We start from the raw sequence: 17700 nt of genomic DNA on the forward strand, positions 1-17700 counted from the left end.
CTCGGGTTAGGGCTGGGGTTGGGGTTGTGATTTTTTTCAAAAGTAAGAAAAAAAGATGACGATATTGCGACTAGTGTTGAGCGCAAGTGCTCGCTACTTGAGTTTGCATCGGGTGCTCTGGTATGCATTGAGTATCGTGGGTATTTGAGTGACATGCTCAAATCTCCGCCCCCATATGCTTCGTGGCCAAAAAAAACTTTGCGGGGATTGCCTGCCATGCACGAGCGATCATCGCATGTTTTTTTGGGGGGTGTCTAATAACCGTGAAACATGCGGGGCAGGGACTCGAGCATGTCACTTGAGCACCCGTGATACATGGTGCATACCTGAGTACCCGATGCAAACTCAAGTAGTGAGCACTTGCGCTCAAGACTAATGACAACTTATTCAATATGATGACCTAATGTTATCAAATTCTGTGTTGTACCTGTGGGTTCAAAATGTTCACTATAACCCTTGATAAAATCCTTGAGGGGTCTAGTTTCCAAAATGGGGTCACTCGTGGGGGGTTTCCACTGTTTAGGCACATCAGGGGCTCTCCAAACGCGACATGGTGTCCGCTAACAAATTGAATGGAAAATCGGCTCAAATTGTTAGCGGACATCATGTTGCGTTTGGAGAGCCCCTGTGTGCCTAAACATTGGAGCTCCCCCACAAGTGACCCCATTTTGAAAACTAGACCACGCAAGGCACCTATCTAGATGCATAGTGAGCACTTGGAACCCCCAGGTACTTCACAAATTGATTCGTAAAAATGAAAAAGTGGGAAAAAAAATACTTTTTCATTTTTATGGATTAATTTGTGAAGCACCTGGGTGTTCAAAATGCTCACCACCCATCTAGATAAGTTCCCTAAGGGGTCTAGTTTCCAAAATGGAGTCACTTGTGGGGGGTTTCCACTGTTTAGGCACATCAGGGGATCTCTAAACGCAACATGGCGTCCGCTAATTATTCAAGCAAATTTTACAATCAAAAAGTCAAATGCGCTCCTTCCTTTCCGAGCCCTGCCGTGCGCCCCAACAATGTTTTTTCCCCACATATGGGGTATCTGCGTGCCCAGGGGAAATTGCACAACAAATTTTGGGGTCCATTTTTTCCTGTTACCCCTGCGAAAATAAAAAAAATTGGGTCTAAAGTAACATTTTTGTGAAAAAAGTTAAATGTTCATTTTTTTCTTCCACATTCCAAAAATTCCTGTGAAGCACCTGAAGGGTTAATAAAGTTCTTGAATGTGGTTTTGAGCACCTTGAGGGGTGCAGTTTTTAGAATGATGTCACTTTTGGGTATTTTCTGTCATAAAGACCCCTCAAAGTGACTTCAAATGTGATGTGGTCCCTAAAAAAATGGTTTTGTAAATTTTGTTGGAAAAATGAGAAATCGCTGGTCAACTTTTAACCCTTATAGCTCCCTAACAAAAAAAAATTTTGGTTCCAAAATTGTGCTGATGTAAAGTAAACATGTGGGAAATGTTATTTATTAACTATTTTGTGTGACACATCTCTCGGATTTAAGGGCATGAAAATTCAAAGTTTGAAAATTGCAAAATTTTCAAAATTTTAGCCAAATTTCCGATTTTTTCACAAATAAACGCAAGTGATATCGAAGAAATTTTACCACAATCATGAAGTACAATATGTCCCGAAAAAACAATCTCAGAATCAGGGGGATCCGTTGAAGCGTTCGAGAGTAATTACCTCATAAAGTGACAGTGGTCAGAATTGTAAAAATTGGCCTGGTCATTAACGTGCAAACCACCCTCGGGGGTTAAGGTGTTAAAGAAATTGCAGAATTTTTTTTTTCTTTTGTCAGTACATTTTAAAATGAATTTAGTTCTAAAGCACAAAAACTTTAAATCGCCTGATGCCAAGGGGTTAAATATTCATAAAAATGGACGAAAACCATCATTACACAGATGGAGAAAGTGTATTTATGTCAAATGGTGAATGTGAACAGGTGTGAAGAAAGACTAAGGCGAGAGTGAGGCCCGATGGGGACGATGATAATAATGTGTGTACAGCACTGCGGAGTATGGAGGCGACATAGAAGGAAGAAATAATAGAGACTAACAGGGGATCTCCACATACCTCCACCTGCAGAGCCGCCACCACATATATGGCTGCTCTGTGCGCACAGGAGCTGTGATGAGGTCACAGGAGGGGAGGAGTCAGGGGTCACATGATCAGGGGCCTCAGTGGATGCAGGACTCTGCTGTGCTGGTTGTCATGGTGCTGGATGAGCTGAAGTTTATGTGTGGGGTCAGGAGGGGTTTACAGTGTGGATGTAGCAGAGCCGCGCGTGTACGGGGCGTACGGAGCGGAGCCGCGCGGGTACGGGGCGTACGGAGCTGAGCCGCGCGGGTACAAGGCGTACGGAGCTGAGCCGCGCGGGTACGAGGCGTACGGAGTGGAGCCGCGCGGGTACGAGGCGTACGGAGCGGAGCCGCGCGGGTACGAGGCGTACGGAGCGGAGGCGTACGGAGCGGAGCCGCGCGGGTACGAGGCGTACGGAGCGGAGCCGCGCGGGTACGAGGCGTACGGAGCAGAGCCGCGCGGGTACGAGGCGTACGGAGCAGAGCCGAGCGTGCAAGAGGAGCTCTGGAGCGGAGCTGTGTGTGTATACCTGGATGGGGGACCATATATACCAACATGGGAATCATATATGTCTGGATGGGGACATATATATATCAGGATGGGGGATATTAGTATAGAATTGGGGTACATTAACCCTATAACAGTGTCAGCAGCAGACCTCCCCCATACCAGGGTATCATATGGTATATCTCAGAGGCACACAGACAATTAATGGATGACTCCACATATGTTCTTTTGCCGGATGATCCTACTAATAAATATAAAATTCAACTCCGTATGTTTTTCAGAAAAAGGTTGAAAAATACTGGTACTATGTACTCAAAGTGCACAAATCCTTAACCTCACCTCCTGGCAGTCCGATAATCTCAGGGATTGGTTCTGAAATGGAACCACTTTCAAAATATCTCGACTGGCTGCTGAGACCATTGTTAACAAATACTCCACCATATCTAAAAGACTCTGGTGAATTCCTGAAGACTTTATATGACACTGAATGACAGGAGAATTTTATTTTAACATTGATAGAATTCCCCCAAAAAACGGCAATTGAATGTACATTAAAACCCCTCTCTAACATTGTCAGCAATGGTACGTCCCTGTGTCCTGAGCCTATTGGACTACTGCTATTACGCACCATGTGATCACGCACGCACACAAGCTGTGCAGGGCGATCGCTGCCGGTGCTGTGTGCCAGGAGCGGTGCCACCCCGCTCCTGGCACATTAACCCCCGAAATGCTGCGATTGAAGTCGATCACGGCATTCCGGGAGCAAGGGGAGGTAAGCACGCCCCTCTTATCTTCTCTCCGGCATCTCGCGCTGTCTGTGCTGGCTCCCGGTAGTTGCCATGGTGACTTGATGTCCGAGTCACCAGGCATCAGGAACGTACTTTGATCATGCGCAGTGCTCAATCAAAGTAACTTCTGCATAAATTTTCTTAGTCGAGGTTATCCATTACCCCTACTAAATGAACAGACAGAGTCAGTAAAAAAAAATCAAAAAGATTTATTAAAACAGAAAGATAAGAAAAAGCAGAGTACTGTAGAGAGGTTAACTTTAACTGTCAAACACAAAGCAATGGATAAGGTGATCCATACAGCTATAAGACAAAACGGACACCTGATAGAAAGTGACAAAGAGCTAAACGAGAAAGCCAATACTAAACCCCTATCTTCATGTAGAAGTAGTAAATTGGGAGATTTAATAGTCAGAAACAGAACTGAACACAATACAGGTAACTGGCTAGAGAAACTTCGTTCTGCCACCTGCAGATCACAGATAAAAGCTTCCGCTTAGGACCATTGACCTGACATGTGAAGGACTTTGTGTCATGTAGAACTAAGCATGTGGTATACGTCATCTCCCCATGTAAATTCTATAACAAAGGTAAAACTATATGACCTTTTTCCGAACATTATCGCTCTATAATCACTGGAAAGGGAGCTTCTCCACTTAGAAGACACATGCATGATAATGCTGATCTGAAGTGTTTTGCAGGAATAGAAAAGGTCAAGGTCCCTCCACAATTTGGAAATCTTCATGTGTTATTATTAAAACAAGAATCAAGGTTGATTCTTAATTCTGCAGCCCAGGGTAAGGTAATAGGACCCCTAACACATCCCCCCACCTAGGTTGGTCAGGTATCATGTTCTGATGACCACTTCCATTAAAATTGTTACCTTTTTCCCAAAAAAATACCAGCAGAACTTAAATATGTGGTGTACTTTAGGGCTGAGGCTTAATAGTGATTGCAATTTCAGAGTTAGAGTCCCTGGGTTACTGCGACAGAGAGGGGCCAGAAGACTGTGGTGCCTGGTTTCATGTACTTCTGCACTGGTTAAAAGTACTTCACCATCATATTCAAAAGTGCAGTTTTTTCCTTGCTAGCAGTGCAAGGGTTAATCTGTTCAGTTGACGCTCCCGGAGCTTTCCTACCTGGATTGTCTCAGCTGTTCAGTGTTGGCCACTGCTATATAAGCTCACCTCTGACACTTATGTAATGCCAGTGTTAGTTCTTACTGCCTGGTTCTGGAGTTGGCAGTAGTAGTGGACAACTCCTTTAAGAAGATACAATTTTCAGTTAAAACATTTCCAACATTCTGAACATGAAAAAGGCTTCTCCCCGTGTGACTTCTCTGATGTTTATTAAAAGTTGATTCCGTGTAAAACATTTCCCACATTAATTACATGAAAAAGGCTTCTTCACTGTGTGGGTTGTCTGGTGACTAAGAAGGCTTGTTTTCTTCACAAAACATTTTCCACATTCTGAACATGAAAATGGCTTCTCCCCTGTGTGAATTTTCTGGTGTCTATTAAGATGCGCTTTCAGTTTAAAACATTTTCCACATTCCAAACATGAAAATGGTTTCTCCCCTGTGTGACTTTTCTGGTGCGTAACAAGATTTGATTTATGGTTAAAACATTTCCCACATTCTGAACATGAAAATGGCTTCTCCCCTGTGTGAATTATTTGGTGACTTAAAAGATATGATTTGTTCACAAAACTTTTTCCACATTCTAAACAGGAAAATGGTTTCTCCCCTGTGTGACTTTTCTGGTGCGTAACAAAATTTGATTTCTGGTTAAAACATTTACCACATTCTGAACATGAAAATGGCTTCTCCCCTGTGTGAATTATTTGGTGACTTAAAAGATATGATTCTCTCACAAAACTTTTTCCACATTCTAAACAGGAAAATGGTTTCTCCCCTGTGTGACTTTTCTGGTGCGTAATAAAATTTGATTTATGGTTAAAACATTTCCCACATTCTGAACAGGAAAATGGCTTCTCCCCTGTGTGACTTTTCTGGTGCTTAACCAAAGCTGATTTCTGGTTAAAACATTTACCACATTCTGAACATGAAAATGGCTTCTCCCCTGTGTGAATTATTTGGTGACTTAAAAGATATGATTTTCTCACAAAACTTTTTCCACATTCTAAACAGGAAAATGGTTTCTCCCCTGTGTGACTTTTCTGGTGCGTAACAAAATTTGATTTATGGTTAAAACATTTCCCACATTCTGAACAGGAAAATGGCTTCTCCCCTGTGTGGGTTCTCTGGTGGTAATTAAGCTGTGCTGTCGAGTTAAAACTTTTCCCACATTCTGAACAGGAAAATGGCTTCTCCCCTGTGTGGGTTCTCTGGTGGTAATTAAGCTGTGCTGTCGAGTTAAAACATTTCCCACATTCTGAACAGGAAAAAGGCTTCTCCCCTGTGTGAATTCTCTGGTGCTTAACGAAATCTGATTTCTGGTTAAAACATTTCCCACACTTGGAACATGCAAAGCTATTCTCTGTCGTATGAATTTTTTGATGTTTAAGAATAGATTTTTTGAGGGGAAAATTATTTCCACATTCTGAATGTGAAAATGGCTTCTTTGCTTTAGGAGCAGTTTGTTTTTTAATGCTTATTTTGTGACTTTGATTTTCCTTAGTAGTCGGTAATGAATCAGAAGACAGGGCCTCTTTCAAATGATCAGATGACAGATCTTTGCTGTGAAGGGATGATGGTATATCCGGAGTAATGGCATTCACTTCAATTGTATCCTGTGGTATCTCAAGATCATCTGATTTAAAAATTGAAGATGTCAGCTGTTCTTCTGAACTCCTGGTACAGTCATCTGCCAAGAATAAAACCAATTATTATTTTAGAATAAAATATCCTTGAATTGTATATTTTTGAACATTTCTACTTAAACTGTCTGTAAAAATGGCAAGTTATGTAAAATATTGAATTATTCATCAAGACAATGACAGTTTACAGTCTAATAGAAAACCTCATAGGATGAACCAGTAGAGCATGGTGTCCAACTGTTTGTTCATTTTGCCTCCCAAATATGGAATAAAAAGCCACCAAACAATGTTATGTAGGCGAAAATAATACCAATAAAAACTTCTACTCATCTCACAAAAAACAAGCCCCCACTCAGGTACATCATGTGTCAGTGGAAAACCAAAGGTTTCTACACCATTAGTGGCTCAAAGGCTCTTGAAAGGTAACATGGCTTCCATAACCCAATCCAGCAATATCCACTCTCCCAAATTGAAATCTCCCCCTCGCTTCTGAGCCTTGCAGTGCGCCCAAACCACATTTATCATCCATGTATTCGGCATTACTATAGTGAGAAGAACCCACTTAATTTACGGTGTATGTCTCCTGGAGCACAATCTGGGCACTATGTGTTGGGTAATAAAATGGTATATTTGCAATTTTCTTTCTCCAACATCCACTGCATGCTAATTTCAGGAAAGTGCCTGTGGAGTCAAAATAGTCACTACTCCTATAGATTATATCACTGAGGGTTATAATTTCCAAAATGGAGTCACTTATGTGGATTTCTACTGCTCTGGTTTTCAGCAATTTTGTTATTTTAGGGCTTCTGCAAAAGGCATCTCCCATTTTCTCTGGGATCTGCTCCTGCGACATCTGCCTCTGTCACCTTATTCATTCTGCAGGCGGCGCTGGTAATGGAGGAGACATCAGAGCCAGAAGCTCTGGGTGATGCAGGTTCTGTCCAGCCCTTGGCTCTGACCCGGCTACATGACGATTCTTCTTCCCATCTCACACCAAAGAACAGCAGGTAACACCATGGCCCAAGCCTAGGGGTGCAAGTCCAGATCCATGTAGAGGGGTAAAAGGGTGATGGGCAAGGCAATCCCTATTTTGGACACTAACTAGTGCAGTCAAAAAGTGTGAGTATAGACAATGACACATCTATTGAAATGATCAAACTCAACAGTCTTCATCAGTAAATAGTAACTAGTGGTGAAACCTCTCTGGGTAATTGGAGTATGGGGCTCCGTTGCTCTTAGCTATCTAAACTATCGTAAGGGCATTTGGAAGAGGCAATGGAGACTTTTTTTTTTTTTTTTTTTTAAAGACTACCAGGGAGTTACAGACATACATAAGTTCGGCAGGCCGATCCCACCACAATCAAACTATCACACAGAATTAAGCTGTAAAGAAAGATATGGAATAAAAAAATGTTACATCTCCAACAAAATTTTATGTATGGGGGGGGGGGGGGAGGACACCAACACTAAACCGGACTTTATTCATTTATGGTGGACCACTGGAGCTACTACGAGTCCTGACCAGAAGAGTACAGAAAGTATTAGCGCCCCCATTTCAGGAGAGATTGTGCAGTAATCTGAATTCCTTAGGATTGAAAACATAATGGAATTTATGACGTGGAGTGAATCCATGAAACCAGGGCTGGAGCCAACACATCTCCTGCAGACGTGAATAAATGTATATTACAGCCATCAGCCACGCACAGCTTAGAGATATATCATGGCACAGGTGTAATGTTTTTTATGTAGTCTATCACAATCCTGTATGAAGTTAGTTGGTTTTAAAATAAAGTGTAAAATCAGGATAAAGGGAAACTCTTGTTATTGTACAGAAATTCACACTTGTTCCTCACTGCACACTTAATGTTGTCGATCATAAAAGTGAAGTTTGGCCAGAAAGACTGGACCAGGTCTTGTAGGGACCATATGAGCACATTCAGCAGCACAGAAGGGAGAGAAGGGAGATTCATCCAATAAGATATCAGGATTCTAGGAAGCCAACAGGGGGTAGGTGGATCCTCCAGGTTGTAAATTCTATAGAAAAGGGCTTTCAATGCCCAAAGTCATTCGAACAGTTTTGGGTGAAGGAGAATGTTGTGGTCAAGAGGTAAAATGGTGATCACATGATTGTGATACGGCCGGACTACACCACCGATAAAGCAGCCACAGCCGGTGACTGAGGAGAATCGGTGACTTCTCTGCATTTAGTGGTTACTACTCACCTGGATGGTTATCGGTAGGAATCTCCTGTTTACACCGCTCATCACTCCTCACATATGTTTCTGTAGTATTAATATAGGTCAGATCTTCACCCTGAAACAAATATTGTAAAAGTCACAGACAGATGGAGAAGTCACATCTATGATCAGCTCTAATCCTGACATCTCCACCGTTCTCACTACACGAGTATAAAACATATAATACTGGTGGATAAAACAAGACTGAACACAAGACCTTCACAGCCGTCTACACATCATAGGGGACATCTCATGACACCATTTCTCCATCTACCTGATGATCCCGAGGAACACTGGGATCTTCTTGTTTACAGTCCTGTGGAAGAAGAGGACGGGGACATCTCTCTGGTGTTGTCCTCTTACTGGATAGATCTGGAGGAAACACATACAGGGACTGAATTCATTCTTTACATACAGATAATTATAGGCCGTGTGTATTTAGTCCTATCTATTACCTGGTGATGTGAGGGGCTGGGGAACCTCCATCTTGATGTCCTTGTACAGATATTTGTGTTCTTCTATATACTCCCACTCCTCCATGGAGAAATAAACAGCGACATCCTGACACCTTATAGGAACCTGACACATACAATGATACCGTCATCCCCCCAATCCCTTCATAGCGTTACTGTCTAATGTCCCAGCATTCCCAGCAGTGTCACCTCTCCAGTCAGCAGCTCAATCATCTTGTAGATGAGCTCTAGGATCTTCTGGTCATTGATGTCCTCATGTATCAGGGGGTGAGATGGAGGCCTCGTGATTGGGCTCAGGGGTCTTCCCCATCCCTCAGACGCAGGGTCCTGACAGCACCCACTAGAGGTCTTCTTCACTACTGTGTAATCCTGGTTATGGAGAGACACATTAATAAATCTCACTCCAGACATTTCCAGAGTCCTCACCTTTCCAGTTCTGTCCATCTGTTATTCCCATATATAAGAATGATGTAATGTGATGTCATCAGAATCTCTCACCTCTCCAGTAAGACGGAAAAGGATCTCTAGGGTGAGGTGTAATATTCTCTCCGCCATCTTGTCTCTATCCATATCCATCTTTGATGGGAGAATCAGGAAAATTCTCTTACATAGAAGATCTTCACTGAGAGGATCTGATATTGACCTGAACAAGAAGAAAATGAGCCGATGGAACATCATAAAAATCCTGGAGATAATAAGGGAAACATGAGGAGATTTATTATTTTACAGTATTTAATTTTCTGCTTTACATCTAGTAATAAAACCTATATATTTTAGGCCACAAACAAAAATCAGTTTCTTCCTCGGAGTCTGGAGCTGAACACGTTTCTCAAAGACTCATCTTCCATAACGCTAATTCTCGTCCTATTTACCGACACTGGAATCGGCATTAGCAATACTGCAGGAGATATTCATTACATGTAACATGAGAAATAACTACTTCATGATGAGGACGACACATTCATCATCTACTACGGCTCTAGAAAGATATTTGGCCAGAGTCCATCATTGACTACATCTCCACCGGCCGTCTATATGAATGTTTCCCGTCTTCCCCGGACTGTAATCTTATGTCACGTTAGATCTCATGTCTGATTCACACACAGAAGTTTGATGCTTTTATATATAATTTCACAAGCCCCTACATATAATAAACTTAAGTGCCTTTCATGTGGCACTAAAGAGTGTTTACCCGAATAAATAAATGAAAAAAACCCCACTATTTTTCGTAACCAGGCAAGGTGAAGCAGACAGCTGCGGGCTGATATCAGGCTCAGAAGGATCCTGGTTATTGACCCTTTCCAGCCTGAAAATACGCGCTTTGCCCACCTCTTCTCTATTGCCCTGGTGCGGTGGCAATCGGGGTAATGATAGTTGAGGTTGATGTCAGCTGTGAATTGTCAAAAAACACATTTGGCATCAAGCCCTGGGGTTAGTAATGGAGAAAAAAATACACAGACATAAAAAAAAAAATTATTTGAAGAAAGACTCCCCGACACTCTTCCTGGTTCACCAATTTATTTTTTAAAAAAAAAAAACATGCAGGTCCGACGTAGTCCATGGCATTCCCATGACGATCCCCGAATCCAACATCCAAAGGCTATGGAGCCTTGTTCAGAGGACGACGCTCTATAGGTCGTAGCAGCAGCCACTCCGGGGCCCACTGCGTTCCACAAGACCTGGCGGCTCTGATGAGCAGTGACCTCAGTAACTACACCGCTCATCAGAGTGACCAAGTCCTCTGTATAATAACCCCATGTAGTGCCCCACAATAATGGCCCCACACAGTGCCCCAGTGTCTAATGGCCCCATATAGCGCACCATACTATAATGTGCCCCACAGTATCATGACCCCATATAGTGAACTATAGTATAATACCCCCCCATATAGTGCCCCAGTGTCTAATGCCCCCGACATATAGTGCCCCAGTGTCTAATGCCCCCCCCAAATAGTGCCCCAGTGTCTAATGCCCCCCCCAAATAGTGCCCCAGTGTCTAATGGCCCCATACAGTGGCCCACAGTCTAATGGCCCCATACAGTGGCCCACAGAATAATGGCCCCATACAGTGGCCCACAGTATAATGGCCCCATACAGTGGCCCACAGAATAATGTGCCCCACAGTATCATGGCCCCATATAGTGAACTATAGTATAATGTCTTCCCCATATAGTGCCACCCAGTATAATGGTCCCATATAGTCCACCACAGTATAATGGTCCCATGTAGTGCATCCTGGTATATGGCCCGTGACATTACTAATAGATGGGGGCACAGGTGACATTACTAAATATATGGGGGCACACAGGGGACATTACTAATATATGGGGGTACACAGGCGACATTACTAATATATGGGGTCACACAGGGGACATTACTAATATATGGGGGCACAGCGGACATTACTAATATATGGGGGCACACAGGGGACATTACTAATATATGGGGGCACACAGGGGACATTACTAATATATGGGGGCACACAGGGGACATTACTAATATATGGGGGCACACAGGGGACATTACTAATATATGGGGGCACACAGGCGACATTACTAATATATGGGGGCACACAGGCGACATTACTAATATATGGGGGCACACAGGCGACATTACTAATATATGGGGGCACACAGGCGACATTACTAATATAGGGGGGCACACAGGGGACATTACTAATATATGGGGGCACACAGGGGACATTACTAATATAGGGGGGCACACAGGGGACATTACTAATATATGGGGGCACACAGGGGACATTACTAATATAGGGGGGCACACAGGGGACATTACTAATATAGGGGGGCACACAGGAGGACATTACTAATATAGGGGGGCACACAGGAGGACATTACTAATATAGGGGGGCACACAGGAGGACATTACTAATATATGGGGGCACACAGGGGACATTACTAATATATGGGGGCACACAGGGGACATTACTAATATATGGGGGCACACAGGGGACATTACTAATATATGGGGGCACACAGGGGACATTACTAATATATGGGGGCACACAGGGGACATTACTAATATATGGGGCACACAGGGGACATTACTAATATATGGGGGCACACAGGGGACATTACTAATATATGGGGGCACACAGGGGACATTACTAATATATGGGGGCACACAGGGGACATTACTGATATATGGGGGCACACAGGGGACATTACTGATATATGGGGGCACACAGGAGGAGTTGTGGCCGCTGCAGGTGAATAGGGGAATATTATCATGTGGAGTCACAGGGGGAGAAGGGAGAATTATTACAGTGGCCGGTACAGAGGGGAGGACATTACTGTCTGGAGGACAGTAGGAAACCGCAATCACTGCACACACAGATAGGAATCACAGGTGTGAATAAGGACTATAGTGAGTGCGATAATAATGTGCACAGTGCTGCGGAGTATGGCGGCGATATAGAAGGAAGAGGAAGAAATAATCCGCATAGAGAATAACGAGGAGTCTCCACATACCTCCACCTGCAGAGCCGCCACCACATATATGGCTGCTCTGTGCGCACAGGAGCTGTGATGAGGTCACAGGAGGGGAGGAGTCAGGGGTCACATGATCAGGGGCCTCAGTGGATGCAGGACTCTGCTGTGCTGGTTGTCATGGTGCTGGATGAGCTGAAGGTTATGTGTGGGGTCAGGAGGGGTTTACAGTGTGGATGTAGCAGAGCCGCGTGTGTACGAGGTGTACGGAGCGGAGCCGCGTGTGTACGAGGCGTACGGAGCGGAGCCGCGCGTGTACGAGGCGTACGGAGCGGAGCCGCGCGTGTACGAGGCGTACGGAGCGGAGCCGCGCGTGTTCGAGGCGTACGGAGCCGCGCGTGTACGAGGCGTACGGAGCCGCGCGTGTACGAGGCGTATGGAGGAGCGGAGCCACGCGTCTACGAGGCGTATGGAGGAGCGGAGCCACGCGTCTACAAGGCGTACGGAGGAGCGGAGCCGCGCGTCTACGAGGCGTACGGAGGAGCGGAGCCGCGCGTCTACGAGGCGTACGGAGGAGCGGAGTCGCATGTGTACGAGGTGTACGGAGCGGAGCCGCGTGTGTGCGAGGTGTACGGAGTGGAGCCGTGTGTGTGCGAGGTGTACGGAGCAGAGCCGCGTGTACGAGGTGTATGAAAGCAACACAAGTTTTTTCTACACAGTTCTTCTTCACAAGGGAATTTGAATAGCTCCTCTGATAATATCTACAGGACTTGCAGACAGCAGATAAGGACATGGTGGGAAATTGCGAGTTTTGAAACTTATTTTCAGAGGAGAATCGTATATGGGGGTCTGAGAATCCCAGTCCTTCCTGATGCACATAGAGATGATGAGACGTTTATGAAAGGTTGGGAAGATCTCCGGACAGCTCCTTACGGATGATTAATCACCTTCTCGAATATGAGAAGAACCTGTTACTCAGGGGCGGAACTACCGCCCATGCAGCCGGTTCATTGAACGGGGGCCCCGAGGGAGAGGGGGCCCCTCCAGCCTCCAGCAGGGCCGCCATCAGGGCATGACTGCCCTGACTCCAGTATGGGGCCCGGCCGGTAGGGGCCCCCTCGGGGGCCCCCCTCTTGTGCGTCTCTCTCCTCATGGGGCCCCCGGCCCCATGCTATGCGCCGGGTCCGGGACATTTCAGCGCTGAGCTGCGCTGTTGCAGCAGCGCCTTCATGATTCCCCTGACTTCCGGTCATGTGACAGTGCAGTCACATGGCCGGAAGTCAGGAGAACCTGCTGTCAGCGATTTGGACGAGCGCCAGGATTCTGCAGGGATCGCATGGGGGTAAGTATAACAAGTTTTATTTTTTTTAAAATACAATTAACTAGGAGTGGAGAGATGGGAGATGCACATGTGTGTGTGTGTGTGTGTGGGGGGGGGAGATGGGAGATGCACATGTGTGTGTGTGGGGGGGGAGATGGGAGATGCACATGTGTGTGTGTGGGGGGGGAGATGGGAGATGCACATGTGTGTGTGTGGGGGGGGGAGATGGGAGATGCACATGTGTGTGGGGGGGGAGATGGGAGATGCACATGTGTGTGTGGGGGGAGATGGGAGATGCACATGTGTGTGGGGGGGGGAGATGCACATGTGTGTGGGGGGGGGATGGGAGATGCACATGTGTGTGGGGGGGGGGATGGGAGATGCACATGTGTGTGGGGGGGAGATGGGAGATGCACATGTGTGTGGGGGGGAGATGGGAGATGCACATGTGTGGGGGGGGGTGGGAGATGCACATGTGTGGGGGGGGGATGGGAGATACACATGTGGTGGGGGGGGAGATGGGAGATGCACATGTGGGGGGGATGAGAGAGGTGCACATGTGGTGGAGGGGGATGAGAGAGGTGCACATGTGGTGGAGGGGGATGAGAGAGGGGCACATGTGGGGGAGGGGGACGAGAGGGGCACATGTGGGGGAGGGGGTGAGAGATGTGCACATGGGGGGGTGAGAGCTGCACATGGGGGGGTTTGAGAGCTGCACATGGGGGAATTGGGAGTAGGGGATAATGAGCTGCACATAACGAATGTGGGGTGGGGGAGAGTAAATGATAAATGATGATGGGGTGGGGAGAGCACGGACATGATATAATGAATTGGGGCAGGGGGTGCATGTAAATATTGAATGCGGGGAGCAGGAAGTATAGAGTAGGGGGCGTTGCGGATGCAGGAGTGTGACTGGTAACAAATTGGCGGAAAGAGTAGAGGTTCTAATTAAATTATATATTAAGTGCCTATTTACAGTTAATGGGGGCACAGTGGTGGATTACAATTTATATTTGGAATGGTAGGTTGCATAATAACTAACCATATATTGATGGTGGATGCACGTCTGTATTCAGCTGCGTAATGTAGAAGTTGGGGAATGTGCTCTAGATAACTGTGTTATTTTATGCAGAGACGAGTCCTGGCTGGAAGATGTGATGGCGGTCTGTGCTGGATGAAGGAGAAAAGCGAAGATGAAGGACTTCACCTAGAGACGTCACCGGTGAGTCAGTCTATTACATGTACACTGTGTATAATGTCACTGGTGATCACTGTATTACCTGTACACTGACACTATATACAGAGCTCCTGTGTATAATGTCACTGGTGATCCCTGTATTACCTGTACACTGACACTATATACAGAGCTCCTGTGTATAATGTCACTGGTGATCACTGTATTACCTGTACACTGACACTATATACAGAGCTCCTGTGTATAATTTCACTGGCGATCACTAGATTACCTGGACACTTACATTATACATACCATGTATAGAGCACCCGTGTATAATGACACTTATGGTAATATTAGTAATGTGGTGGTAATATTAGTAATGTAGTGGTAATATGTGGTCTGGTCATGGTGTGGCAGTTTTTCTCCCTTCTGTGTGGTATTATTCGGTCACTATGTTGTGGTAATATGTGGTCTGGTCATGGTGTGGCGGTATTCCCTGTATGTGGTATTATTGGTCATTTAAAAAAAAAATGTATATGACACATTCCCTTAAAGAAAACTAAATAAAAATATATCTAAAAAGAGTATTGGATATTTTAAGAAAATTTTAATAGGTTAGAGTAGGGCCCGCCCAGAAGAGTCTACCTTATCGTGGTGGCGGCTTTAAAAATCTTTTGGCCAAAACAAAAGCTGATGGCTATGTATGTGGCGCCGTCACATGGCCGAACGTCAGGAGAACCTGGTGGCAGCGACGTGGACGAGCGCCAGGATTCTGCAGGGATTGCATGGGGGTAAGTATAACAAGTTTTATTTTTTTTAAATACAATTAATTAACTAGGAGTGGGGGGAATCAGAGATGCACGGGGGGGATGAGAGATGCACATGGGGGGGGTGAGAGATGCACATGGGGGGGTGAGAGATGCACATGGTGGGGGTGAGAGATGCACATGGTGGGGGTGAGAGATGCACATGGTGGGGGTGAGAGATGCACATGGTGGGGGTGAGAGATGCACATGGTGGGGGTGAGAGATGCACATGGTGGGGGTGAGAGATGCACATGGTGGGGGTGAGAGATGCACATGGTGGGGGTGAGAGATGCACATGGTGGGGGTGAGAGATGCACATGGGGGGGTGAGAGATGCACATGGGGGGATGAGAGATGCACATGGGGGGGGATGAGAGATGCACATGGGGGGGGATGAGAGATGCACATGGGGGGGATGAGAGATGCACGGGGGGTGAGAGCTGCACATGGGTGGGATGAGAGCTGCACATGGGGGGGGTGAGAGATGCACATGGGGGGTTATGTTTACATAACTTTGTTGCCTTATGAAGGGCAGGGGGGGCCCCCCAAAATTTCTTGCACAGGGGCCCACTACAGTCTGTGTCCGCCCCTGCTGTTACTGATGGATCAAAAATTAGAGAAAGAGATGAGAGAAATTCTACAGTTTGCTTCACAGCCTGATTTCGTGAATTTGGAGTTAAAATTACAAAAACATCTTGAAATATTTAATAGGGACATCAAAGAAAGGAAGCATGGGAAGTTTATATGAGATCTGAAAGACTTCGAGACAGGAGAGGTGTAGAAAAATAAATGCAGAGGGCAAAGATCAACAAGACCCAGGTTTACTGACCTTTCGCGTACTGATCTATCGGAGTCTGATAGCTCTGTCAGTGGGCAGGGAGATTTTAGGTTAGGAATGAAGAGAAAGAGCCGATATAAAAGGAATCGGAGACAAAGGAAATTGTCCCTCTCTAAATCATTGGGGGGACAATTTGTGGAACAATTCAAAATTGTTTTCCAGAATCCCCCTCTCCTGCTTATTTTCATCTCCATTAACCACTATGAGAACAGAACCAGTAACTCAGGGAGTGGAAAGCTCAGCCCACTATACCTGCTGTGTTTGGAAATATGATGTCAACGGGAACACCAATTGTCCCCCAAATGTCAGTAACGACAGCTTTACCTGCAACCCCCATGACTATGGCAACAACAATGCCATCAATAGGCTTCACTGGACAGACTTTCCCTTTTTTAGGGAGCAATAATAGACATAGAAAGTAATAATAGGTCTCTCTGTAATGATGATAATTTACAGATTTTCACTTAGTGACATACAGATAGGACTTCTAAGGAAAGGGCTGTCATTTACTCCAACCCCAAGGTTTGATCTCTTTGTATGGACGAAGGATGTCAACTTATTCGCCCGTAAACTGGCCTTGCATAAATATCATGCAATTAACCCCTTGATGACCTGATCATTTTCCATTTTTGCATTTTCCATTTTTGCTCCCCTTGTTCCCAGGGCCATAGCGTTTTTTATTTTTCTGTCAACATGGCCGTGTGAGGACTTATTTTTTGTGGGACAAGTTGTACTTTTGCATGCCATCACTGGTTTTATCATATCATGTACTGGAAAATGGGGAAAAAAATCTAATTACGGTGAAATTGGAAAAAAAAGTGCAATACCACAGTTGTTGTTTTTTTTTACCACATTCACTGAATGCTAAAACTGACCTGGCATTATTATTCCCCAGGTCATGACGAGTTCGTAGACACCAAACATGTATAGGTTCTTTTTTATTTACGTGGTGAAAAAAAATCCAAAGTTTGCTAAAAAAAAAGTCTCCATTTTCCGAGACCCGTAGCGTCTCCATTTTTCGTGTTCTGTGGCCGTATCTACCATTTTGGGGTAGATCCGATGTTTTGATCGCTTGTTATTGCATTTTATTGCAATGTTGCTGTAGCGCCCCGAGGGTTCGGCCGCTACAGGAGTATTGCACCTCAGTCCAGAGGTGTGATATTCCACTCCCGGGTAAGGATGGAGTATGGACCAGGGCTCAGTTAGCTGCATACAGCACACACACCCAATTTCCGAGG

General features: G+C 45.3%; 1 protein-coding gene across 1 annotated transcript; it reads right to left on the minus strand.

Annotated features, from left to right (window-relative positions):
* Positions 1-4715: 4715 nt before the first annotated feature.
* LOC141192348 (uncharacterized) lies at positions 4716-9182 on the minus strand. The gene is made up of 5 exons (XM_073661865.1): positions 9063-9182; positions 8856-8979; positions 8675-8772; positions 8386-8476; positions 4716-6210 (listed from the first exon to the last, which is right to left on the minus strand). The coding sequence occupies exons 1-5, from the start codon at positions 9084-9086 to the stop codon at positions 4769-4771; spliced, it is 1779 nt and encodes a 592-aa protein (XP_073517966.1). The 5' UTR covers positions 9087-9182; the 3' UTR covers positions 4716-4768.
* Positions 9183-17700: the final 8518 nt, after the last annotated feature.

Source organism: Phyllobates terribilis, unplaced genomic scaffold, assembly GCF_046119375.1.
Source record: "Phyllobates terribilis strain yellow unplaced genomic scaffold, ASM4611937v1 Scaffold_60__1_contigs__length_8166268, whole genome shotgun sequence".
Classification (NCBI taxonomy): domain Eukaryota; kingdom Metazoa; phylum Chordata; class Amphibia; order Anura; family Dendrobatidae; genus Phyllobates; species Phyllobates terribilis.